Source organism: Nelusetta ayraudi, unplaced genomic scaffold (assembly GCF_046127955.1).
Source record: "Nelusetta ayraudi isolate G7.1 ecotype Tasmania unplaced genomic scaffold, CSIRO-AGI_Nayr_v1 ptg000135l, whole genome shotgun sequence".
Classification (NCBI taxonomy): Eukaryota; Metazoa; Chordata; class Actinopteri; order Tetraodontiformes; family Monacanthidae; genus Nelusetta; species Nelusetta ayraudi.
This window is the reverse complement of record NW_027466185.1, coordinates 8,387,154-8,413,044: the sequence shown is the minus strand read 5'-3', so window position 1 is coordinate 8,413,044 and position 25,891 is coordinate 8,387,154. Positions and strand designations below refer to the sequence as shown.

General features: G+C 43.5%; 1 protein-coding gene across 1 annotated transcript in view; it reads right to left on the bottom strand.

Moving 5' to 3' along the window:
• Positions 1 to 25,477, bottom strand: part of clcn1a (chloride channel, voltage-sensitive 1a) — a 40,560-nt gene extending 15,083 nt beyond the window's left edge. Inside the window, exons 1-14 of the mRNA XM_076011535.1 lie at positions 25,389 to 25,477; positions 15,076 to 15,379; positions 14,866 to 14,997; positions 14,624 to 14,752; positions 13,007 to 13,140; positions 12,840 to 12,917; positions 12,635 to 12,713; positions 12,393 to 12,518; positions 11,589 to 11,673; positions 10,366 to 10,467; positions 10,088 to 10,172; positions 6,095 to 6,250; positions 2,331 to 2,400; positions 167 to 277 (exon numbers count right to left, since the gene is read on the bottom strand). Of these exons, the coding sequence (XP_075867650.1) occupies positions 167 to 277; positions 2,331 to 2,400; positions 6,095 to 6,250; positions 10,088 to 10,172; positions 10,366 to 10,467; positions 11,589 to 11,673; positions 12,393 to 12,518; positions 12,635 to 12,713; positions 12,840 to 12,917; positions 13,007 to 13,140; positions 14,624 to 14,752; positions 14,866 to 14,997; positions 15,076 to 15,379; positions 25,389 to 25,439 (1,642 nt within the window). The 5' untranslated portion in view covers positions 25,440 to 25,477. The remainder of the gene's footprint in view (positions 1 to 166; positions 278 to 2,330; positions 2,401 to 6,094; positions 6,251 to 10,087; positions 10,173 to 10,365; positions 10,468 to 11,588; positions 11,674 to 12,392; positions 12,519 to 12,634; positions 12,714 to 12,839; positions 12,918 to 13,006; positions 13,141 to 14,623; positions 14,753 to 14,865; positions 14,998 to 15,075; positions 15,380 to 25,388) is intronic.
• Between the last annotated feature and the right edge of the window lie 414 nt (positions 25,478 to 25,891).

Here is a 25,891-nt window from a genome sequence, read left to right as displayed (position 1 = left end):
GGCACACGGCACAGCAAGGGGGGTGGGGAGTGGGGAGGGTCAGCTGTCACATAGGACAAGGTAAAGACAAAGAGGAGGAGGAGGACGGTAGCTATCGCTCGTTGGCTGATTTAACAGAAAAACCCAGTCAGTGTGAATAACGGAGGCGATGGAGAAGGAGACTGACCGATGACTGCGTACCCTCCGGGGATGATGCGGTACAGGATGCCGTCGAACACGATGCCGTGAGGGAACAGGGTGGCCATGATCTCGCCCACCATCCTGCCAAACGCGGCTCCTGCAACGGAAGAGGACACTTTCAGAGCGGGGAGTCTCCGTCGATTTCCTGAAAACCTGAAAACAGGTTAGACCAGGCGTGGGCAAACTACGGCCCGGGGGCCATATGCCGCCCGTTAAACTTTTTAATCCGGCCCTCCAAACTTGAAGAACTTATATTAATACTAAGCAAGTAATAAAATAGCTGTATTTCATCTTTTTTTTAATTCTTCAGTTTCAAAAATAGCTAAATACCAAAGACAGAGATCGGTGTTTTGTTGTAACGTGTTTTCTATTAATACCATGATGTATTTTTTCCTCCTATGAGTTAGGTCACCAAAGCACTCCATCTATCTGCTCCTGCTCCGGCCAGAACCCAGTGTGGCCCACTACTCAAAAAGTTTGCCCACCCCTGGATTAGAACTTGACTATCGCCGTTGGTGCGTCGGGGTCATTGTTGCTTCGTGGCTGTTCTGGCGACTTATGATGAGAGTGAGGAGGAGACACTGCAGAAGGACGTCTGGGAAGGTGGGTTTAGAATTTGACCGAAGCTGACGACCAGCGTGAATTTGATTCTAAAGTCATCAGTGACAACTCAACTTGTTTTTTGTTTTTTTACAGCCAAAGTTGTGAAGATTGACCAAATTAAATCTGAGTCAAATTCACTGTGTCTGGATAATGCGGCAACAATAAAACTAATTCTGAGACCAAGTCAGAAAGTTTTTGAAAAGTAGATAAAAAAAATAATCGTCCCTTCCTGGTCCATTTTGTTCTTTAAATTGCATTTCAGTGTTTGTGACCAAACACATATAACACCGTCAGTGTTTCTAGTGGCAGCAGATGGTGGAGACACTCATCAACAAAATCAGTAAAAACAGGATTAGGCCGAGAGCAGCAGCTGTCGCTACATTTAGTTTGATTTCTTCATCAACTTTCTGCAGAGAATTTGTTTTGAAAGGACACTTGATGCAGTTTAAGGCACTTTAATATAACCCTGACAAAAGCCTTTTTCAAATAACTAAGAACTTTTTGTTTTACATTTATTCTCAAACTAACATTCTAATATCAGCTGCAAAAAACCCAGTGCTTCAACCTTTTCCTCGATCCAGACCGAGTTCTGTTCCAAACACAAGGTTTTCCGATCAAGAGTGCAGGCAGCAGCTGAAATCCATTCATTATTGCACAACACCGGCCATCGATTTGAAAAATTCCTTAACGGCTTTACAATCAGGTGACTTTGCAGCGGTCTAGATTGCATGGGCAGATTGCGGAGTGACGCAGTCAATGTTCAATTTCACAGCTGCATGATGGCATTATACATGAAGGAGCCAGAACAAACAACAGAGGCATAGCTGCAAATGCCTGTCAGAGCTGATTGTGTCTACCGTGTGTTGTCTTGAGAGCATATTGACCGTATTTTTAAAGACAAAATCAATGTGTGTGCAGTGGCCGGTCGATGTCTCTCCCTCTGTCTCTTCAATCATCTCATATCGAAAATAATCCAGCTCAATCATCCAAACGAGACAGTGTTGCCTCAAACTGAATTAAACCGGCAGCCTTCTGAATAAATTAATCTACTGGATGTTTACTGAGTCCAAAGCAAACATAATAATGATTGATAGGAGGCTGTGTTATTTTTCACTTCCATGCGAGTGAAAAGGCGCTTCTTGCATTAACACAATCTGTCAAATGTAAAAATGGAGAGTTGTTGAAGTAGACATAACCTTGATGTGCCATTCTTGATGAGTCAAGACTGTGGAAAATCATTCAGTAAGTGTACCAAGGTAAAAATGTGGCTGAGTAAATAGCATAGTACATATGAAAGAAAATGAATTTCTTGAGATAAAAACCCTTACAATGAAAAGAAAAAGCATTACCGCACTGCCTGGTAAGTCATCTAAACATTTAAAAAAGCCTGCACACAGACACGAAAACACACCCACACAAATGCCAATTTGGATTAAATTAAGATGACAACAAAACCTGGTAAATGATGAATATTTTAAATCTAAACACTGGTAAAGGTCATGCTCCAAAATTACCGAACAAAAAAAACAGAGAAACGTGACTCTTACCCAGTATGAACACTGGCATAAAGGCGCCAGATGGAATTGGCATGGTGGTGGCCACCGCAGACATCCAGAACTGCAAGACAACCAGAGCAGCTCGTTAGACACGTCTGAGAAGGGGGATAAAACTAAATGTTAGTTAGTTATGCTAGTTAGAAAAACAACTTAAGAGGGACAGATGGTGCATTTTAATAAGCCTATAATGATAAAGTTGATGGTGTTTTTGTTTTTGTGTGTGTGTGTGTGTGTGTGTGTGTGTGTGTGTGTGTGTGTGTGTGCGCGCGTGTGTGTGTGTGTGGCGGGAGGATGGGACTCAAATCACCCTTGGTTGTGCTTCAGCAAGGCTCTTAATCAACAGCTGCTTCTGTGCGGCTGGTGTGCGTGGAGAGTCAGGAGATTGGGGAAATTATATTCCTTTTAAGCAAATTTTAAGAGAATCTAACCAACAATTTCACTGGAACTTTCTCACTGTTGGTTTTTGGTTTAAAAAAGGGCACCTACACGGGATTTTCTGTTGATGCTGACGGTAATATTTGCGACGGGAGGAGGAGGAGGAGACTCCAGTCACCCTCGGGTGCGCTTCAAGGCTCTTAATCAGCAGCTGCTTCTGGAGTGCTGGAGTTGTGCGGGATTTAAGTGTTTGGAAAGATCAACCCGTGGCACTAAATTAAAGATAAACTTCCGTTTTTAAATGTCACCTCACTCCGCCGCCTGTCTCCAAACAATCTCGGCACTCATCAGAGTGCGTCTTCAAAATAGCTTGCAAAATGGAACGCTTTGTTCCTGGCTGCAGAGAAGCCATCAGAGCTAATAATTACCTTTAGTGAGCGCTGGCTTTTCAGTTTAAATGCGTGCGCAAGTGTGTCTGTTTGTGAGAGCCAACAACGTCCCGTCGGGCCCACCATGCCTTCCCAAGGCTGCCGAGAAAACTGGCCGCATTATCATTTCAACAGTCCAGATTACTATTCTACACGTCGTTTGTCGGCGCTCTTAGAGAACTTAATTACTGTGCCACGAGATAAAAACTCATTAGCCCGTCTCTCGCAGCGTGGGTGCCGCTATCCTGGTTCCCTGTGAGGACAGCGCTCAACGTCTTCTTCATCTCTCTCTCTCTTTTAATCCTGACAGTCAAACGCAATCACGATAGAGCACACAACAAGCACGCACACACGCACACACACACACACACACACACACACACACACACACACACACACACACACACACAAACAAATCACTGTTACAAAATCAGTGCCCCAAATCCTGAGAAAGTGGAGCAGAAGTCTGGGATGGAGATGGTGTCGGTGATAAGCAGAGACAAATGGGGATGAGGAGAGGATGTAAAGAGAGGAAAATGTTCTGTGATGAATTATGGAACACAGTTGAGAGAAGACAGACTGTAGAATTAGCATCTCATCTATCTTATCTATACAGAAAAAAAAAATGTATTGTAGGTATAAAAGAACATTGTCAGGATGTGAGTTTATGTCTAAGTCTATGTGGCTATCTTCAAACCGGTCAGGGCAGAAGAGAGGTATGAGAAAGATGGGAGAAAATAACGATTACTATAGTTTCCAATATGATGTTTGACCTTTAGATTGTGATAGACAATGACAGCAGCATCAGCCTGTTGGTGACAATGGGCCACAATAACAAAAAACATCTGATATTGAACTGATATTTGAAGGTGCATGTAGTGTCCATTTGTCCTTTTCTTTGCTTCTGTCCACAATATCCAAACTGAACAAACAAAATCAAACAAATCCAAATCAAATCAAATGGCCACTAAGGCACCGAGGGAGTGAATTCACGCATAAATACGACGGGAAACCAAACACGAGTCCATCGTCCAGGGGAAGAATTTAAGTTTTTTGTTGACTTATTCTTCCATTTGAAGAAAACAAACAAAACAATGGCTGCTGCCGCCTATCTTGCCCTGGTAAAAAAAAAAAAAAAAAAAAAAAAAACCTTCCCAGTGCTGCCCCCTATGCTTAGCAGACCCATATATATACTACTGTAGATCATCTAGTGTTCCAGAGCTATAAAATACCTTAAAAATAAAATAATTAATAAGCATTCATATTAACTCCAACAATGTTAAATAGTATGTTCAAAACTAAAGGTATACTAATCAAGCCAAACAAAACTAAATAATCAAATATAACAAAACTGATAAATATATATCCACTTGAAAGTGTTTGGTTTTGTCTCTCCGATTTCTGAGACAAAGGTTAAAAGGTTTCTCGCACACTCAGCTTAAAGGTGGCAATGGGAGAAATGCTGTCGTTTTAAAGCCGACTGTCCTGCTGAGGCAACGCACGTGGAAGAGAGAGACAGACGTCAGTGCACGTCAGAAAAACTGAGAGCAGCAGAGAGTGACAGAAAAGTATGGAAAACTGCGTACGTGTGCGTGCCTGCATTGGTGTGTGAGTGCACTGTATCAGCAGGAGGTCTCACTGTTGGTTGAATAAAGTTTTGACAGCAAGGAGCCGCTCCACTCAGAAAAACAACCACCATGACTAAACCATTGCTGCAGAAGATGATGAGTGACAGAGTTTAATATTTTGCCAATTGGATTATTTATGTCTAATTTGTCTTTGGGCAATACTGTGAAAGAAACTGAGGTCAAGGCCCGAAATGCAAATGTCTTTGAGGAGGTTGAAGGGGAAGTGACATCAATAAAGAGTACAGAAAAAAATATGACACTGATTCAAATTTTTTCACTTATTATGTTTCACTTGCACGGTATGTATTTGAATTAATTAGACGTCTGTCATCGTCTCAGTTCAACTGCGCCACAACTTGACAGACCCAGAATATCAGTGCCTGTTGGACGTGATAAGGAACCATGATAATGAAGCTCTGGCATTAAGAAAACCAGCACTGCACACTGACCGTCGCTGCCAACCGCACAATTTTTGTTTTTTGTTTTTCATATTGGGCGAGAAAATAAATCTGTTTTCCCAGTTTCTCCACGTTCCCTGCCGGAGCTCCTGAGAGGCTGCAGACTTACAGCAGACAGGAGGCGGCGACAGCTGGGAGCCACTTGCTGCGGAAGCCAGCAGACTGTAGGCGGGGACGGCACTCGGAGTATTTAGATATGAGGCTTTTGTCTGTGTCATGAGAGATGTGAACCACAATGCTGCGCTCAGACTGCATCTAAATTAAGAGCGGCTGCGGGATGAGGGAAAACGTAAAAAAATATATTCTCACGCCATGAAGATGAGGTTTGGTTTGTGTTGGGGGTGAGGAGTCTTGCAGTTGCTAAAAAAAAAAAATTCAGCACATTTGGGATTATTTTTAGGTGTTAGCATATTAGTGTCAGTACATTAGGAGAATAAAATCTTGCATTAAGTTTCTGCAGATTTTTGGTTAAAAACCCAGTTACACAGGACTTCCTGTTGATGTTGATGGTAATATAAACAGAATCAGAAGTAGCTGTAATTCTGGAGGGTGTGTGTGTATTCAGGGTGTGTGTACACAGCTGCTTTCAGGGAAAACGTAAAAATACTGGAGGCACTGGCAGCCTGCCACTGCTGTTGACCTTGAATGGGAAGAAAACGAGGACACACACACGCACGAGCGCACACACACACACACACACACACTCACACCAACGCACAACATGAGCGACCTGCTACAAATATCCGTAATGATGACGAGAGGGATGACGAAGACGCTAATGCCAGATGGAGTCATCTACACATGTGTACGCACACATCGCAAACCAAAATCACGCCTGTGCGTGTCAGCCGCCACGTGGCGCACACCTTCATGACGAAGAAGAGCAGCAGGATGAGGAAGACGCTGACGTCAGGATGCAGCCAGGCGGCGGAGCGGCCCAGGCCGGCGGGGGGAGGAGATCCTGAAATCTTCGTCCAGGTGTAGTTGTCAAACAGGGAGTTGATGCACTCCCTGGGCATGAGCTGCAGCGGGAGGCGAGGACAAGCCAAGGGTGACGGGCGGAGAGAGGAAGAGTTGATAGGGGAAAAGGTGAAGCCAACAGTGTTTGAAAGAGGAGAGCAAAGGGAGGGGAGGAGAGAAAAGAGAGAGTGAGAGGAAGTTAGCAAACTGATGAAGGAGGCAGGCTCTGTCATTGGCTGCAGACAGGCGCCCTCTCCACCACCACACACTGGACAGACAGCGGAAGCCTATGCTCCTTCAAGGTCACTTAGCTCCTCTCATCAACTTCTCCTGGTTGTTCCTAAGTCCAGGATGAAGCTCAGGGGAGACCGGGCTTTCGCAGTTGCAGCCCCCAAGCTGTGGAGCAAGCTGCCTCTGCATGTTAGGCAAGCCCCCACCCGGCAGGTGTTCAAACCACACCCAAAGACACACTTTTTTATTTGGCTTTTCATACAAAGCATGAGTGACTGTTCCTTTTTTACACCACGTATATAAATAAAGTGGTATGGTATGGTATGGTAAGAGACTGAGACAGCTGCGTCTCTGAAGGAAAGCTTCAGGAAGTCCTTCCTGCTGAGAGCCTTCACCCTCTAGAAGTCTCCCCCGCTGGGTGACACACAGCATTCTAGACATCTCTCCTGCACTCAATGGCACGTAATGTACTCATGGTTTAGAAAACCTTGCTTATCCCTGCCTTTGCACAACCCGACTGTCTTTTGCACATCTGCTTTGGTTGTTTTTTGTACATAGATTGATTTGAGTGTTTTTGTAACTACTGTATTTTTTTTAATTTTTTTTTAGCGCTGCAACAGTGTAGTTTCCCAATTCGGGATCAATAAAGTGCATTGATCTATTAATCTATCTAAGTTCAGAAGAAGAAAAGTAATTTAAAAAAATTGCTTTAGTAGAAAGAAAACAGGGTGAAAAACACATATTTAAGGGGGAAAAATGAGAGCAAGTGGAAAGTGAAGAAGAAAGAATAAGCAGAGAGAGGATGCGAGTCGAGTGGGATAAAGAGGCAGGAAGTCATCCAGAAAGCTGGAAGCAGACGCGGACGGGTGGCTGCGTCCAATGACTCATTTTTTCTCCTTTGGATGACTCACAAATGACTAAGTCACTTCAGCCATTTTGCTCCACATCTGCATAAATGCCCCCCGAAATTATTTTGGCTCGGAGGCACAAATCACGACGCCCGCCGCATCTGCATAACGGCGCCCCGGGGGAGTGGTGGGTGGTGGCAGCAGCGTTGAACGTCACTTTGCTTTTTCTACTTCCGTGCTCTTTCCCTCCTTGAGCGCTGAAATTTGCCATTTGCCGCACGCTCCGAGGATCCTCCCAGTCTGCCTCCGCTGAACGGGACGCGATAATAGGCTTTCCTTTTTTTCTTAATAAAGTGGTGGGTTCATGTCTGGGTCACAACCCTTGAAACATTTAATCTCTCCTCGCTTTAGCCACTCAGCATTGTTCCATCGCGCCGGAGTGAAGGGATTCCGTAGCCCTGGAGTCTGACGACCACACGTTCTGCTTCCGAGCAGGAAGGAGATGAGGATAAATTTATCCCGTCTCGTGTGTCGAAGAGGTGCCATGCGTTTTCACATTAAGGGCGAGCAAAACAAAAAAAAACATGTTAATGTGAGGCTGGCTGCCATGTGCGGGTAGGGGGTTCACACTTTCACTGTCGACAGGAAGACACACAAACCTTGTTCCCACTAGCGGCTCTATTCTGAGAGTTAGCACACGACTGGGCATTGATACGGTTTTGCCGAAAAGCAACACAACAAACAGGTCTTTCAATGCCAAATCACTCTCGCCACTGTTGAAAGTTATGAATGTACAGGGTGTCCCGAAAAAATGTATACACACTTTAAATAATTGTAAACTAGGTGTTTATTATAATTTGTTTCATTTTCAACCTGTAAAATAATTGACAAACATCATTCTATTGTTTTGTCCCCGCCTGTTCTCAAACTGTTGTCCGTTCTGGTCCAGACACTGCCGACAGGACCACATGAAGGAATTACAGTGTGGTGCGGTTTATAATCCAGAGGATTAATTGGACCGTTCTTTTTTGACGCTACTGTGACTGGTCCTGTTGACTCGAACTTGCTGCAACAGTCGGTCATGCCAAGCATTAGAGAAGACTTTGAAGAAGAGGAGTTTTATTTTCAGCAAGATGGGGCACCCCCACACTACCATCGCAATGTTAGAGCCTTCATTGATAGGATCTTGCCAAACAGGTTGATTGGACGGAGGGGTTTTGTTGAATACCCTCCACGTTCACCAGACCTCACACCACTGGACTTCTTTTTGTGGGGATACCTAAAAGACAAAGTCTACGCAATGAGACCTGCAACAGTCATTGCACTGAGAGCAACCATTGAACGTGAATGCACGCAAATACCAAGGGAATTGTTTCATGATGTGTGCTATTCCATCGCTTCGCTTTGTCAGCAGTGTCTGGACCAGAACGGACAACAGTTTGAGAACAGGCGGTGACAAAACAATAGAATGGTGTTTGTCAATTCTTTTACATGTTGAAAATAAAACAAATTATGATAAACACCTAGTTTACAATTATTTAAAGTGTGTATACATTTTTTTGGGACACCCTGTATATCGCTACCAGTCAAAAGTTTGGACACGCCTTCTCATGCAATTGTTTTTTTTTATTTTTTTTTTTATATCTTCACAACTTCCTACACTGCAGATAGATACTGAAGACATCAACTATATGGGCAGGATATATGTAATTAAACAGCAAAGAAAAACATGTTAAACAACTCTAAATATGCTTTTCATGAAAGGGGGCTATTTTGAAGTTATTTTACACTTTTATTGTTTGCGACATAATTCCATGTGTGTTCATATGTAGTTTTGATGCCCTCAGTGAGAAACTGCAATGTCAGTAGTCATGAGAATGAAAGAAAAGACATTCAATTCATAGGCTGTGTCCAAACTTTTGACTGCTAGTGTATATTGCTACCATCATGAAAGGTTTTTGGCAGCATTTTATTCATGCATCAATAACTAGAAGGCCATCCATTTGCATAGATATGTGGCTCTTGCTGAGAATGCCTGATGCGAAACAGCAGAACTTCAGGCTGCAAAACCACAAATTGCAACCAAAGCGGATGCGGGGGAGGGATATGAAAAGGTACTAGAGCTGATAGCTTTTACAATATCCGCGCTCGTTCAGGCAGAGAATAGAATCGGGCTTGGCATAGTGCTGTTTCTCATCATATTCAGGAACAGGTAGGCTGAGGACAGGCAGGAAATGTTTTTGTCCAGTGTTCCAAGTCCAAACAGCGTCAGCATGTTTCTGCACTAAATGCTGAGGGGAGGAGAGTGTGCGTTCGCTGCACCAGAGGGCTGCCTTCACATCTAAACATGAACTGTAAGGCCATAGTGAGGTGACAGACCAAGATTAAAATATACATATATGTTTTTTTAAACCGCACATAATAAATATTCATTGAAAATATAATCTTGACCGTTCATTTTTTAGCACTTGATCCTGGCACACTGTTGTGTGCCGGATCACAGTGTGCTGCGGCTCTTTCTCAGGGTGTTCGTGTTGGTTGCTCCCTGCAGCACAGTTTGAAAAATGTCAAAAAAACAAAAACAAAAAAACCCCAACAACAACCCTCTGATGCAGCACCAGTAAAGGGAACGCAGCGGGACTGTATTTATCAAATGGACTGTGATGAGACCTCCACAGGAAGTTGAAGCAGAGAAAAAGATCAATAGCTGTTCTGCTTATGATATACTCCAGGCAGGGAACGAATCCGCTCATCAGCTCTGCATCATATTCAAAACAAAAATGACACATGAAAGAAGGAGAGGAACGTGTGATCTCTGACCTCTCCTGCCATGAATTGTCCAAAACCAGGTGGGAAGGTCAGAGTGGCGATGACCAACGTCACCACAGCAGGGAAGACGAGCCGACTGGAGGAGATAAAATCAAGGACCTTTAGTTGAGCAATTAATAGCAATAATCTGTTTGATTAAATGAAAAATTATTTTAAAAAAAGAACACCTATAATTGATACTGATAAAACATATATGATGTTTGTTTTAGTTTGATCATCCACTGAGTAGGAAAAAAAATGTCATTAATCGCGTTAACATGGTGACTCACTATTTGGTCAGGAAACGAGTCATGGCATTGGGTCTTCTCATGAACAGCACCACCTGCCTGTTGAGGTAGACGAAGAACGCGCCCAGGAACCCGCAGGAAATCCTACACAGAAAAACTTTTGACTTGAGCCAAAGTAAAAAAAAAAATCCTGCTGAGGGAAGTAATGTCACTAAAATAAAGCACAGAGTGGATTAATGTTGTCCTGCGAGCGCCGCAGCCTGATGCTGTTGTAACCTCAGGTATGCCAAGAACGGGTTGTCTTAAATCCCTTTGTATAGCAAAATCTACACTTACAGGGACATGTGTGTATAGCAGATGATGGATGGATTGATGGATGGATGAGGGATGGATGGATGAGAGATGGATGAGGGATGGATGGATGGATCGATTGATGGATGGATGGATGGATGGATGAGGGATGGATGGATGGATGAGGGATGGATGGATGGATGGATCGATTGATGGATGGATGGATGGATGGATGGATGGATGGATGAGGGATGGATGGATCGATTGATGGATGGATGGATGGATGGATGGATGGATGGATGGATGGATGGATGAGGGATGGATGGATGGATGGATCGATTGATGGATGGATGGATGGATGGATGGATGAGGGATGGATGGATCGATTGATGGATGGATGGATGGATGGATGGATGGATGGATGAGGGATGGATGGATGGATGGATGGAGGGATGGAGGTAGACTGCAACTATTCCATAGCAGTGCTGACACCTGTGTGTGTTCCCCCCTGAGATAAATGTTCCACTAAAAACTACCAAGTCTCAAATGTTACATTTGCATAAAGTTTGACTTATTAACATTTTTCTGTGTACTTATCCATTAAAAGGTTTTGGCGGGATCATTTTGAAATGCCTACACACATACACGCACAGTCACACTGGCACTGCTGTCTCATGTTTATGCACTTTTACCGGAGCTGTGGTTAACTGTGATGAAATTGAATCTAGACATGAATAAAATATATGGCCGTAGATGTCTGCATCATGATATTGCTTGTGCTAGTTTTTTTTAATCCCATCTCTGCATTTCATTGGAAATATAATCCTCAATAGAAGAAAAGTTGAGTCGCGGAATCGTTGAAGGCCTTCACAATAGTAAGAAGAAATGTGCAGTCAGCCAATATTAAAAACATAATGTATTGCAGTGAAAAAGTATTAAAACTTTTTGGGCAATATGTTTTCCTGATCACTCACCCAATTATGGCAAATGCGGGCAATTCCTGTAGGTCAAAAGGAAAATCCAAGCGAAAATTTGTCCTGAACAGAGCTGTAATGGTTACTGGAAAATTTGGACAAGACAGAAAATAGAACATAATCAATGTCCTTTGTGATAAGAATAGACAGACAAATGTACTTGTGTTACATACTACAGTGTCATAATCCACGGAATGGAACTATAAGACTACATGGGAAAAGGTATAATAAGGTAAAGTCATTATCATAAAGTAAAATAATCCAATACTTGTGGCTTGGTGATGGTTTGTTAGGGCAAGGGCTCCCTCTAGTGTGCGTTTGGCCGAGTGCAAAAACATACTCTATTTTAGGCCATGCCTTCCAAAGCGTGGACAATTACAGCCTACGCGGACAGCAGCCTTGAATTATTTCCTATTCTTTGTGTCTATATCCATTTTGTGAATGCCTGGTTGGTGTATCTGTTTTTCACTCTGTCCTGTCTGCCACCCTGGCTCACTCTCCTCCTTTCTCTCTTTCTCTGTCTCTCCTCTATTTTTGTATTTCACCCCAACTAGTCATAGGCAGATGATGGCCCTCTGGAGTCTGGTTCTGCCCTAGGTTTCTTCCCACAGGGGAGTTTTTCCCAGCCACTGTCACATCTCGCTTGCTGCGGGGGCCCGGTTGGTTCTCTCTGATTGTATAAAGCGCTTTGAGACTCCTTTGGTTGTGATTTAGCGCTGTACAAATAAAGTTTTATTATTATTGTTTATTATTATCATTATTATTTTCCCTGCGCACAACACAGATTTTAGAGGCTCCACAGACCTGCGTCCTTATTGACGACAGACAGCACTCGGAATATGAAGGCGCTGAATGTCGCTGCAAAGTATCCCCTCCAGTAGTTTCTCACTGCAAAGTAGGTTGACGTTACCTCAATACTGAACAGCACACCTGTCGGGATGGCAAGAGGGGAATGCATAGGAAAACAATTAGAATCTGAAGTCACTAATAAACAAGTATTATACAGGCATTTACCCCACCCCCCCTTCCAGTAAAGGTTGGTGTACCTCCAAGGGGAGTCCCAAAGCAGCAGCCCACCCCCACAGCGCAGCCCACTGTCAGGATGTCCGTGTAACAGTATGGATTCTACTGGTCCGAAGAAAAAGAAGACAAGATTAACACAACTCATAAACTATGGATGGGGTAGAAAACCTAAGGCGGCGTGACTTTTGAAGCCGATGGCAACAGGTGAGCGTTAATGTCTCGTGTTACCTGGTAAACCCCTGAAAAAAAGGCCATAAACCGGCTGAGCACTGCAGCGCAGATGCTGGCAATGTGAACAAAGGGACCCTGTGAGTGAATTAAATAAAGAGCTGAACGGAGAGAGCACAGTGATAGCACAGAGGGACGCTGAGTGCTAAGTGTATGGACGGACCTACCTCTTTGCCCACAGGCATGCCGCTTCCCAGAGCCAGAGTCAGGCCAATGACTTTGGCGATAAAAGCCTTTAGAGTTAAGTATTCCTTCAGCACCACCCCTCTCAGGATGGTCTTCAGCTCGGGAATACCAGAACCTGAGGTGCCGGGAAAGGAAAGGGGTTTGATTAAAATCCAATTTGCAGCAAACAGTATGATATTATTGAAGGGTCCTGACATGACCCTAAAGGAAGCAATTACGCAAAAACAATTTGTCCTATCAGTGTCTGTTATCTGTTGTGTGCAGTCTTTCTGATCTAAAGTGTCCTTGCGCAACAGGCCTTTGTCTACTTTCTCTACAACCAGGCCTGCTCCTAGTAGAACAACACCACCAACAGCAATATGTGTGCAATATTTTTCTAGACACCCCAGGAATCCAATTTATTAATCGTGTGCAATATCATCCCCTTCCTTCAATCAGCAACACATCCATTCCTGCTTTTTCGTACAGCTCTTTTCTATTTATATTTTATTTTACTTTTTATACCTGGTATGTGTGAACGTATGTTGTTTGTTGTTTGTGGTGTGTACTGCTGCAGCTAACAATTTTAATTTCCCCATTGAGGGATGAATAAAGGAATATCTAATCTAATCTAATCTATCAACAGAAAGGTATGTGAAAATACTCTGGCTATCAAGATATAGAGCACGGACAGAGTTCTAATTCCCTGATGTTCAGTTTATCCAGTGATCACCTGAAATAAATCATGACAAGAGAATGGGGCACGGCAATTTTCAGTGTGATGTCATGATGCACGCGGGCAAATAAATCTGCCACTGACATTAAATGAAGAGAGGACGTGTAAAATAAATAAATTAATTAATAAAATAACTAGGATACTGCAAGACAAAAAACAATTCTGTGCAAATGAATTATAGAATAAGACTCTTCTGCACTTATTTACACAAGTACTCACTACTCATACTCACAAGTGTGAAATAAAAACAGGCATTGAAGATTGAAAGGCCAATGTTCATTAGTCATTTAAAAATCAGAGCCTGAAAAGTTTTTATTTGTTTTTTTTTTTTACTAAAGTTCAGGAAAGGCTGCGGCATATTTGCCCTTGTTTCGAACCACACAAATGTTACTGTATGTACATTTTTCTGGAGTTTTGCAATCTTGGATGTTCAGTTCTGTTCAGCTCAACTTTACTGGCATTACCATGTACAAGTACAAGGCAACAAAATGCCATTAAGCATCTAACCAGAAGTTGAATACACTGATTTACAGTTGATATGTCATAGACACAGATTTGGTGCTATGAACACTCTATACAGTTAGATATAATATATGGGTTCTATGGATGGATATAGACACAATACAAAATATGTAGACAAATATACAGATTAAAGTGTGTGAACATATACGAGTGGACATTCTGCTTAAATTGTATTATACATATTATACAGATTGATAGCAGATTGGGGTGATAGGAACAAACTATACCATAAATACTAAGTACCATGTCAGTTTTCCAGGTGAATGGGAGACATGTACGTTTAATTCGATTATTGTGTGACATTGAAAAAGCAAACGGCCGCAAACCAGGGCAGCGCATGGACTGGATTGGCAGTACTGACCGCTAGCTTGGGGAGCAACCAGGTGACAGAATAGGGAGGAGAACAGTATGAAGATGAGTGGATATGAAACCCAGGCCAGGTACTGCAGGGGGATGTTGCCCCTCAGCTCTGAATGAATCCATTTGTAGGCTGACAGACGGAAGAGGCAGACAGGAGAAGGATGTGAAAGAGGTCGGAAGGGTGAAGCCAAGAAGAGAGCAGACACTTCTTTTATCGGCACCCGTGGCTCCTCGATGTCTTACCTTGCAGGCTCTTTGCGCTGGCATAGTCCATGGTCCAGCTGACCAGTGCCATCGTGATGCCCAATAGCACCAGGAAGATCCAATCCTCCCCCAGCCTGGTCACGAGGAACCTCTGGACTCGCGCGATGCAGTCTGCGGAGGCCCGACATCACAGACGATCATACTAAAACACACATTTCTCCATCTTTCTTTCCAACTCTTGCGGGTTACCTCTGCACTTGGAGTACGAGCGTTTCTTCTTCACGGAGGACACGAGGTCGACCTCGTCGCGCTGCTCGCAGCTCGGCTCGGCCCCCTTCGTGGACTGCCGCCTGTCCCGTTGCCGGTTGTGAGAGCTGCGCTGCTGGTGGCGACCGTGGTAGCCGTCCTGGCCATGGCCGCTGCTGTGGCCGTACCGCGCCTTGCTGTGGCAGTGCGGGTGGCTGCCATGCTTCTTGATCTGTCGCTCTGTCAGCAGGCGTCTGGCCTCTCGCCGACCCGAACCCCCCTGGTGCTCTTGGTACTCCCCATAGAGCTGTAAACAGACCCAAGGTGTAATTCTATTTATCCATAAAGGCAGAAGATAATAACAACTTGAATGTTGAAGTATGTTGAAGTTGTTTATCTAGCATTTGCATATGCAAACGTGAAGGAATCAGACTCGTTCTCGAGCTAAAAACCTCTAAAAGGCCCTGTTTGCACTTGGTCACTTGTAACTGTTTTGGGGGATTGGATCATGAGAACGGATCTCGCAGCATCTGTTCGCACTTAGCCATGAACATGCGTCTCGAGTGTGCCATTTGTGATCGCATCACACACCCCCCCCCGCCGAACCTATGCAAATGCAACATGCGTCATTTCCGTTTTTAACGACTGGGGGCAGTAAAGCGCAAAACCACGGCGAGTTTTACAAGACAGCGAATAAGAATCAACTTCCTGTTTGCGGACTATATCAAGTCACTGGTTTTTAATTCTACTGCAGCTCGTATGGATCCGAACGAGGAGTAACGACTGGTGGGACAGAGTGGTGACGACTTTATTTTCGGATCAACAGTGGCTGGCAAATTTTCGGCTGCAACGTCGCACATTTAATCTCATATGTGGGAAACTGCGACCGCTGCTCCGCTGACAAAATACGCTAATCCGGAATGAAATTTATTAGCATGCTAATAAACGAGTCGAACAAAAATGATTTGTTTTCGCTTCTTGTTTGTAACTTTATAATGACGACGCCGGAAGTTGGGGCGGCGACCAAGTACGTACACGGGAGAGGTGAGTGGAGTAGGCGGTCCTTAATGTGGACTGAAGTCGCATTCTGTACACACATCCGTGACGAATGCGTTTTTATGCGACGCGATCACCAAAACCACCTCCCAAGGTGGTTTTGGTGATCGGATGTCAAAACGGATTTGGACTGTTTGCACGTGGTCATTTCATGTGTTTTTCGTAATCTGATCAGCAAAAAACGCATGAAATGGCCAAGTGAAAACAGGCCCAAAGAGCCAGAAACATATTTCATCAATAGCAGAAACTGCTTGAGACATTCAGGTAAGAGATTTGATCTCTGACTCATTTAAGTAATTATAGGTGTGAATCTATCTTTTACCAGGACATTCCTTCCTGCACTTCTGTCATCCCTTTTTTGTCTTCCTTATGGTCAACCCAGTTTCATTGATACTCTGGACGCTCAGGCAATTCTCACCTAATTAATCCCTGCACAAGACACAGGAGATACGGACAATATTTTTATTCCCACCCAACTGGCTCCAGGTTGAGACAACAAACCATGTCATAGTTTGGACCTGATGAAAATGTTTACACATTTACTTCATGGTATTTAGGTATTTAGACATAGATGTCCATCCTCCACCTTGGTTGTATTGTTTTTTATAAATCATGTATTTTTTTTAAACACTTAATTATGGCAGCCGCCAATAGAGACCAAAACCTTGTGCAGGCAGCGAGCACAAAGCCTTCATTTCTTTCAAAACCTCACATTGCTTCTCTCAAGTTGACCGGGTTTGGCTTCTTGAAAAAAAATAAAAAGACTACGTGTATGATGCCAAATGAAATCGCAAAAGACATCAAACCCCAGTCAGAGATGGGATTATTTATTTGTGGAAAAGTTGTTGTTGTCGACCACCATTATATTCAGCACCTACTTCTACTTCAGACAATACAACACAACGGTGTAGTACTCAAACACCATCCATTGATCTCCTTTCCAGTCTGCTCAGCCGTGCACTTCAGCCAGCGATTGGCGATGATGAAAGCAGATTTTGCTTTAATCCCGCCGTACCTTTGAAGTCCCTGGACATTTAAAGAAAACACATGCTAATTTTCACGGTTTCATAACAAACAACACAACCAAAGGTGGACTAAAGAGTCAACACAGAAAATGGCCCACGGAGATGGTTATCACAACACTATTTACGGAGCTGATTATCTCCATCTACCGCTCAACTTCCCATTTCACGCAGTGGAGAATTTTGAGCTGAGGGGAGATGGATTCGTGGAGAGAACTGCAGGGCCTGTTGTGCTGCACAATACCACGCCCAATGAGCCAAATCAAGTTGACGGGCAAGAGGATGCACTCCAGCAAGATGCTCAGAATGAAGATCCAATTCAACCTGCGGTGCTGCTGCTTCCCAGTGAGCCCTTAGCTCAGCCCCATGACTTCTTCCTGCTTTACGACTACGAAACGGAGGAGTCCGAGCAGGGGGAGTCTGACCTGGAAGATTCTGAATTCGAGAAAGATGACGGCGAAAACCAAGGGAATGGCATGGACACCGCTTTATAAGACTCTGAGCGAGGTCTCTCTTAGAAAATGGCAAAATTTGAACTGTGAGGATCCGGGAGGAAGATGAAGAAACATACAAGTTTGTGCAGGAACACAGTCACATGCCAAGAGCGTTTATTTTGTAGAAATGTGCAAAGACATGAACTGGCAGACTGCCATAATACTGTAGTTACCACAGCAGAAAATACACAAAACAATGAATGCAAAATGTAAATCAAAGTGGATGCATCAATTTTGTGTGAATAAATGTACACGGAATAATGAAAAAAAGTTGAACAGCTGATAAATAATAATGTTGGTATGATATGAGTGTTCTTTTATTGTCCTGGCAATAGCCACTGTAAACAGAAGTATTATGTGGGTGGAATGTTCTAAACTGTTGAGCCTTTTTGCCAGAAAATCAAGTTCTAAAGTCAGGCCATCAACCTCGTCATCGTCCAAATCAGTAAAGTTAAGCAATAACTGGTACGTGTGTTTCAATAACACCACATTTAGGTTTCATTCTTAAATTCAGTACTATGTAGAAGTGTGATGAAAGTAAAACTATTACACTGATTTGAGGAATCCCTCTAACTATGACGTCATATTTTTCACTTTGATCTTGAGGTGTCTTTCATGTCCCATTACATATAATGCGTTGAACTCCCACGTACAACGTGGATCTGTCCACTCAACCCAGTCTTACAAGAACATGGTAACAGAGGAATAGAGCAAAGCAATGCAATGTCAAATGCGCTCGATCCTCCTTCAAATGTAAAATGCCATTTCTACTGGGTTTGAAAAAAGTTACACCAGCCATTTCAACAGAATGAACATTGAAAATGGCTCGGGGTGATGGTGCTCACTACCACTTTATTATGAACGTTGCCATCCGATTAGTCCTTCCCGAGCCGGCGTTTCAAGAACGGCAAAACAATGCGAGAGGCGATGGTTTGGTGACGAGAAGCATGGTGGCTTTCGTGCGAACGCACAATGACAACAACGATCGGCTTGAAGAGTTGAACCAAGCTGAGAGGCAGCCACCTGCCATAGAGCAAGAGGCCCAGGATGACAATCCATTCCCACTGGTTGAGCAAGAGCTCCCACTGGAGCCGCTGGAGCAACTCCACCACTTCCTGCTGTACGACTTTGAATCCGATGATTCTGAGATCGAAGAGGATGAATACTCCGATGATTTGGAGTTCTCCGACTTCGAAGACGATAACGCGGACGACAAGGGCGGACCGTAGTGAGATGGAGCTCACGGACCATTCTGCTTCTACAGATGCTGGGTTCATTTAATTCCCTTATCGGTCAAAGATACCTTTACAAAAAAATGCTGTGGACCTCCAGCAAGTACTCTTACGTCTCCACAAAATGTCATATTAAAAAGAGCTGAATCAGATAATAAAAGGAAAGGCTTTGTTTCTTCTAACTTTTCATTTATATTGCCTATCTACAACTGATTCAATTCCACAAAACTGCCACAGAAAGGTTGGTTGAAATGTACACCAGACAAGAAATTTCCTTTTTAACCCTTTAAATTTATTTTTCTATACAAAACACAAGCTCCTTGTTCACATGCATATGATAACATTTGTCATTTGCCTGATTTTGAAACTATTCCTCCAAATTTCACAGTGTTCAGCAACCAAACTATTGAATTATTGCCGCCACAGCTTTTACTTTTACCTAGTTGGCCATATTCGCAAAATATCGCAATATATGTCATATAACGCAAAAGCACATCAAATATGTCCCAAACGATACTTCCATATCAATTCCAAACTCTCATTTGAACTTTCTCTACACTTTATATACTCTATACTCGTTTTTCTATCCTGATGTTTAATGGATGTAATTCAGAGCCCTGGTTGCAATAATGTATAGAATATACAACTCACAAGCCTGAAAATATAGTCAGGATGTATTGAAGTAGCAGCGTCACAATTTCAATTTCATCTAATAAATTCATCAATAAATTGCATATCAAAGCATTGCATTCACTTAATTTTGAAGTTATTGCAACAGTGTTGATTCAATATTCCTACTAACATTCCTACTAAGTAACAGTGTCATGTGACTGTCTTTAATCACGATGCGTCTTTGATGTCGCGTGCAATGGTTTGATATTAAAGGTACCAATGGGAGGGCGGAAGGGCTCCGCCCCTTTCTACCTGGCCCATCAGAGTATGGAAACCCGGGAGAATGCAGTGAGGGCGACAGTCATGCAAGCCTTTAAACGCTGGCTGTGTCAAAACCTTTTGGAGGAAATAGGAGAAGTGAACGAGGAAAAAAGCATTTTCCCTCTTTTAAAGCACCCAATTCCCTTTGCCTTTGGACAAAGAATGAAAAAGGGGAAATGTCTCGAGGTGACGGCAATGTGAACCGGTTTGTCATGATAGACGCCGTGAATTTACAGTTCATCGAGCCCCGATTTCCAGAAGAAAGCTTTGAAACAAGGGGAGATGGATTCGTACCTAGGAGGATAGCACCCTTGGTGCAGAATCACGTTAGGCCCGACGAGCAAAACCAAGCTGTAAGACCGATGCCCCTTTTAGAGCAAGATGCAGAGAACGAGCCTGAGAACGAGCCGATGCAACCTGCAGAGCCGGAGTTTCCCTTGGAGCCCGCGCCGCAGCCTGAAGACTTCCTGTTACAAGATTATGATTCCGAGAATTCTGACGCGCCAGAATCGGAGCCCGAGGGCTTGGAAATGGAAGACCCGGGCTGGGAGGAAGACGGTTGTGATGGCACTAAATGAAAATCATGGCTTGATAAGGAGATAATAAGGAAAGTAAATCCCTAAAATGGAGAAAGAAGAGTTCAAGGCAGGAAGATGAACAGTGGGGACAGCACGGACGGTTAATGACAACACTCCAAACTCAGAACTCTAATGTTTCTTTGAGTCCAATACTATGTTTGTTTTGTCGTATTTAGCTATGACAATTACTGCACTTATTCCACAAAAGAAGACGAAAGAAAGTTTGATTTAAAAAAAATACAAGTCTACTTGTTTGTTTGTTTCATCTTGCATTAAAAATGATACTGGCAATGCCAAGGTAATGTCTAACAATTCTTTTTCCCATATCATTAAAACCATAAATCTGCTTTGATGGCACAAACTTCAACCTAAAGAAAACAGATTTGGATGAAGTCCCTCACACAACAAACAATTATATATATACAGCTAATATGGTCTCTGAAAAGTCCACTCAGACTTTGTCCTTCAGTGGGGGAGGGAGTTTTCTATTCTTCTATATTCTCCCCTTTGACAACTCATCTCATCTTTACTACAATGTAAACAGGTGGATCAATCAAGAGGGAGAGATTAGAGAAGAAGCTAAGGGTGGCAGCAATGAAACACTTCATTACATGCTGTGTGCCATTAGATTTAATTGGAGAAGTCATATGGAGTGAAAGTAGATGAAAGTAAAACTTCCAGCGCTGAATCGGTGTTCACACTTACTGATGATGTCATCAGCGTGCCTTTATTCCCAATATGTCTTTGATATAACTTTAATTTTATAGGAATGCATATATACATATGTATATTGTATGGTAAATGCAAGGTGTAAATGGGGCCTGGGGGGTGGACCTGCCCGAGTCCTCCTAGTAGTTTGCAACTGAGCAAGCATGAGCAATTAGGAGTAATACGGCTCTTTGTGCAATAGATGCTCTTGAATCGCACAGAAGATGTGTAGAAAAGAAACTCAACACATCTTGTATGTGCACAAAGACCACAGACCAAAGATGGCTCACGGTGATGGTTCTCATTACTATCACCTAATGTTTGGAGGTGTGTACCTACCATTTAATGAGCCAGTGTTCCCAGAGCAACACTACATCACGAGGGGCGATGGATTCATACCTAGAAGGATATTGCCCTTCGTCGTACACCACTGGCAGCAGGATCCAAACCGAGCAGAGAGACGGTCGCCTGCCTGGGAACGTGCAACAAACAATGCAAGTTCTCTCCGGTCTGCAGGGACGGACCCCCTCTTAGGCGATATGCATGAGAGGTCAGCTTTCTCTCATAGGATTGTGAGACGGGGGATCTCGGTGTGGATAAATCTAACTCGGAGGAGCCTGACCTCAAAATCATTGGCCTGTTGGGACACAGTGTTGAGGGCAAAAAGGTTTGCAATGAGGAAACTGAGGTCATTATTCTAGCATTTGAGGTGATATTAAAAAAGCGGACAAGGGAACAGAGTGGACAAAACAAATCTGAGGAATTGGATTATGATTTCTCCCCTCTTTACAAAGACATACTATGTGCTATTTCCAAGATTAGTAGTCTCTTTTCTGGGGTGCCAGACCGACCTAAATAAAATAATGTTGAGTTCATGTATAGAGTATACAGAATATTTTCTTATTTGCCATTTTATTTCATATAAAGAAGTGAAATACTTGTACACTTGGCATGTTCTCTTTCAAAGGAACAATTCAAAAATATTTTTAACTTAAAAAAAAAAAATCATTGACACTAATTAACACTTTGATTGTAAAAAAAACAATAGATGAAATATTACTGTTTTTTTTTTTACGATTTTCAATAAAAACTGCTATGCTTTATCAATATCCACAACTAAACTGCTGCATAATATTTCAGCACACAACATCTGACAGGGGCTCATGTACATATTCTGGGCCTATGAACAAGCAAACAATAGAACTCCAAGAATATAACCGACAAGCCGGTAAGTCGTCTCTCGTGCTTCAAACTCATGCCGAAGCCTTTCAACAACTTTTAATTTAGCAAGTTCATAGACAACACACTGGTGGATTTAGACGCGCATATGTACAAGTAACTCAATGCCAAGGCTCACAGAGCCCAGCCACAGAAGCACCTCAGAGGACTTAACCTGGCAGCTTTTTCGGGGGAACGCACCTCACGGGAGTTCAGCAGGAAACAAAACGTCAGGACGAAATTGTGCGGGTGACCTGGTACGACACGGATCACCTGAGGCGCAATATTCTGACAGAAATAGAATGTGTGTCCGAAGAAAGTCATACGCTTTCTCCTTGCATGTGTGTCTTTTCATTATTATTATTTTTCAAAAAGCAACAAATGTAAGGTCAGCAACAAAGTGAGTTGTTAAACTGGTCTGCTTGCATTATCAAAGATGCATGTAAGCAAGCTCAAGCTCTCTTCCTTCCTGTTTTCCCTCCTGACCAGTGAAACTCTACTCGGCACTTATCACTCGTGCTCCTTTACCTCCTTCCTCCTGTCGTTTCCTCCTACTCTCCATTTCGCTGTCTCTGCTGGTGAAACACAACTCGGGGCTAAATTTAGTCCTGGCGTGATCCAATATTTGTCATTACCCTTCCCACACTTCTCTCCTACCATCAGTGTACTTTTTATTTCCTCATCATATTTCTCCGTTTCTCCTATGTCCTTCTCTGTGACACCTTCCAGCTGTCCCTCCAGGACCTTTGGAGGGGAGCTATAAAGAGACAGGACGACTCCAGACCAGACGGTTGAGCAAATAAGTCCAGCTGTGGACCTGCGAATGAACAGTCAGCCTGTGCCTTGCATGCAGCTCAGACAAAGATGGTGAAATCAGCAGCAGTGACGTAACATAATAGGGGCCTCCACTGCCACCAGGACAGTGATATATCATATGATTAGAATTTTGTGTTGCTTTTTACTAATTAATCCTTTTTGAGGAGATGCAATTCAACTAAAATAAGTTTAACTCATCACTTAAAAAGGATATATTTCATTGAGTCCGAGTCGATTTGTCTGAATTTGCATCATTAATTTACTGACTTTACAACCCGGAAATATGGACAAAGATTTGTTTGGTGATACTGTCTTTGAACTTTAACTAATTTATCCTGCAGTGCAGGCAGTCATATCCAAGTCTGTATGTTCCAGTTTTAAAAATATGCTTCTTCTTTCACTGTAGGAGAAAACCATAATCGAGACATAACAACGTTATGCACAATTCTCTGAACTGGATCATTCCACATTGACTTGACAAGGTCCAGCTAAAGTCATCTGTCTGCTCTTCTCACTGTCCTCACAGCTCCACACTCAGCTGCGTGTGTCCGGCTGAGAGCGGGTTCATGCCCTAATGCCGATACAAGCTGTCGGCTGAAGTCCAACCTAATGCATATGAAGGTCTTCTAAAATGAGACGGGTTTTAACTATATCCATTCTCCGCCTGGCTCAACTCTCCCCAGTAACATTCCGCGTCTTTGTTGGCGGCCACAGCGCTAAGAGCTGTTGTTGCTCTCCATGCATCCATTTGTTTAGACCTCACTGGCTTCACGCCAGCTTTGTCTGTCGACCAAGTTACGTGTTGCAAAAGAAAGATTTGCACAATACACAAAATGCACAAACTCGAACTTACAAAATGAGAAAGTGGCACGACGGCGCTCTCATTTGCCTCCACAAGCGACGGCGTAAACATGAGGGTTACCAAGGCCAGCATGGCTCTGAGCAGCACATTCAAACACGAGATGACTCTGCACTTCACTGAGCTGCCTGACAGGTATTGAGTTACAACAAGCAATTCTATAAGTCACTGAGATCGCCAGCAGCCACATACTGATCAACACTGCGGGAGGCTCCAGGAGCTGTATGGATGAACCTTTGACAATTCTACACCTGTGATGATGATGATGATTGAATCTTGTCAAACGAAATAGTTACTAGTAAATGTAAAAAAGTTTACATTTGACTTTTATTTTTCTGCATTTTGTCGCAATGAAGTGTGTGTGTCCTGAATTACTCCCTTACTCCCAGAAGATCACTCCACCAACTATTCAGTCTCCCATAACATACTGATCCTATTTCCAGTTTTATCACTGTCTTTCCTTTTACTTATATTTTACTGACCAGCCTAAGCAAATTACCGCTGCTCTCACTGGGACTATCATGAGGCAGCCCTGCAGTCGTGGAAAAACAGAGACAGTTAAAGAGGAAAGGTCAGAACCACTGAGAGAATCTGAGACGACAAGTACGGGGGTGATACGCAGACATTCAGCTACGCAGCCTCTACTTTTACACAACACGCTGAGGCAAATCCCCTCAAATTTATACTTCTTAAAAACAAAAAAAAAACAAGTGGTCAATTTTGTGAGCTTTGTGAAATTTGCGTGAATTGATTTTCTTCCTCGGAGCCAACTTGGACATTTCCTACAAAGCAGCCGCTCACTAACATTGGCGGCACATTTTCCACACTTTCCGCCCCTGCACAGAAGTGCTTTATTGGATGTGATAGGGCTCAGCAGGGCTTAAGAAATGAGGCGCGGAGGGGAGCAAACAGGTGGCCGATAGGAAGCGGAGGAAACAGCGAGGCGGCAACAAAGTGCGTGTGTGTGTGTGTGTGTGTGTTCGCGCGCGCACATGTATGCATGCATGCCAAGATCAGGGGGGTGAAGGAGGTGCACAGTGTCCAGCACCTGTTGCGTCGACCACGTGCGTGACCCTGTTGTTAAACATCCGCTAATTGGTCCTCCGAGCAAGCACCAGATCGACACGCGCGCGTGCAGCCTGTGGCCTATTGACAAGCACTGGCACGCGCAGGACAATGAGACAGACGCGGCGGGGCCAGCGCAGGTGCGTAATGCAAGATAACGTGCAGAACACACACAATGCAAGAGAAGAAAAAGAAGAAGGCGAGGAGAGGCGAGGCGAGGCAAGCGGATGGAGCGACAGGAAAGAAGAAGTTGAAGAAGAAGAAGAAGAAGAAGAAGAAGAAAAGGAAGAGGAGGAAGAGGAGGAAGAGGAGGAGGACAGAGGCAGGAGACTGACCAGGGTTTGCTTGTATCTTAGAGCCTTCCTTTCCGACGCATCTGCGGCCATTGACACACTGTCACTGACCCAAAAATAAACGCACCCGCTCACAGTCTGTCTAAGCATTACCGGGGCTGTGCTGGTCGCCAGGACCTTCACACACACACACACACACACACACACACACACACACACACACACACACACACGCATTGCATTGCATTGCATTGCAACAGACTGACACACACACACACACACACACACACACACATATTCAGACGTGTGTAAAGCAGCTCCAGCTGGGGGTTACCCCCCACTGTGTCCTGAGCTGACTGCCAATCCCTGCAAAGTTCATTCTCCAGCGAGGGTTGGAAGCACTTCATAGCTTGGACTTTATGGGAGAATGAGGAGTCGTTCAACATCAAGACCACACAGGTCAACCTGACCAACAATCCAAAAGGTTTGAGAATCACATGGAGTGGCAGGTCACTGATGGTTAAAAAAAAAAAAAAAAGCAAAAA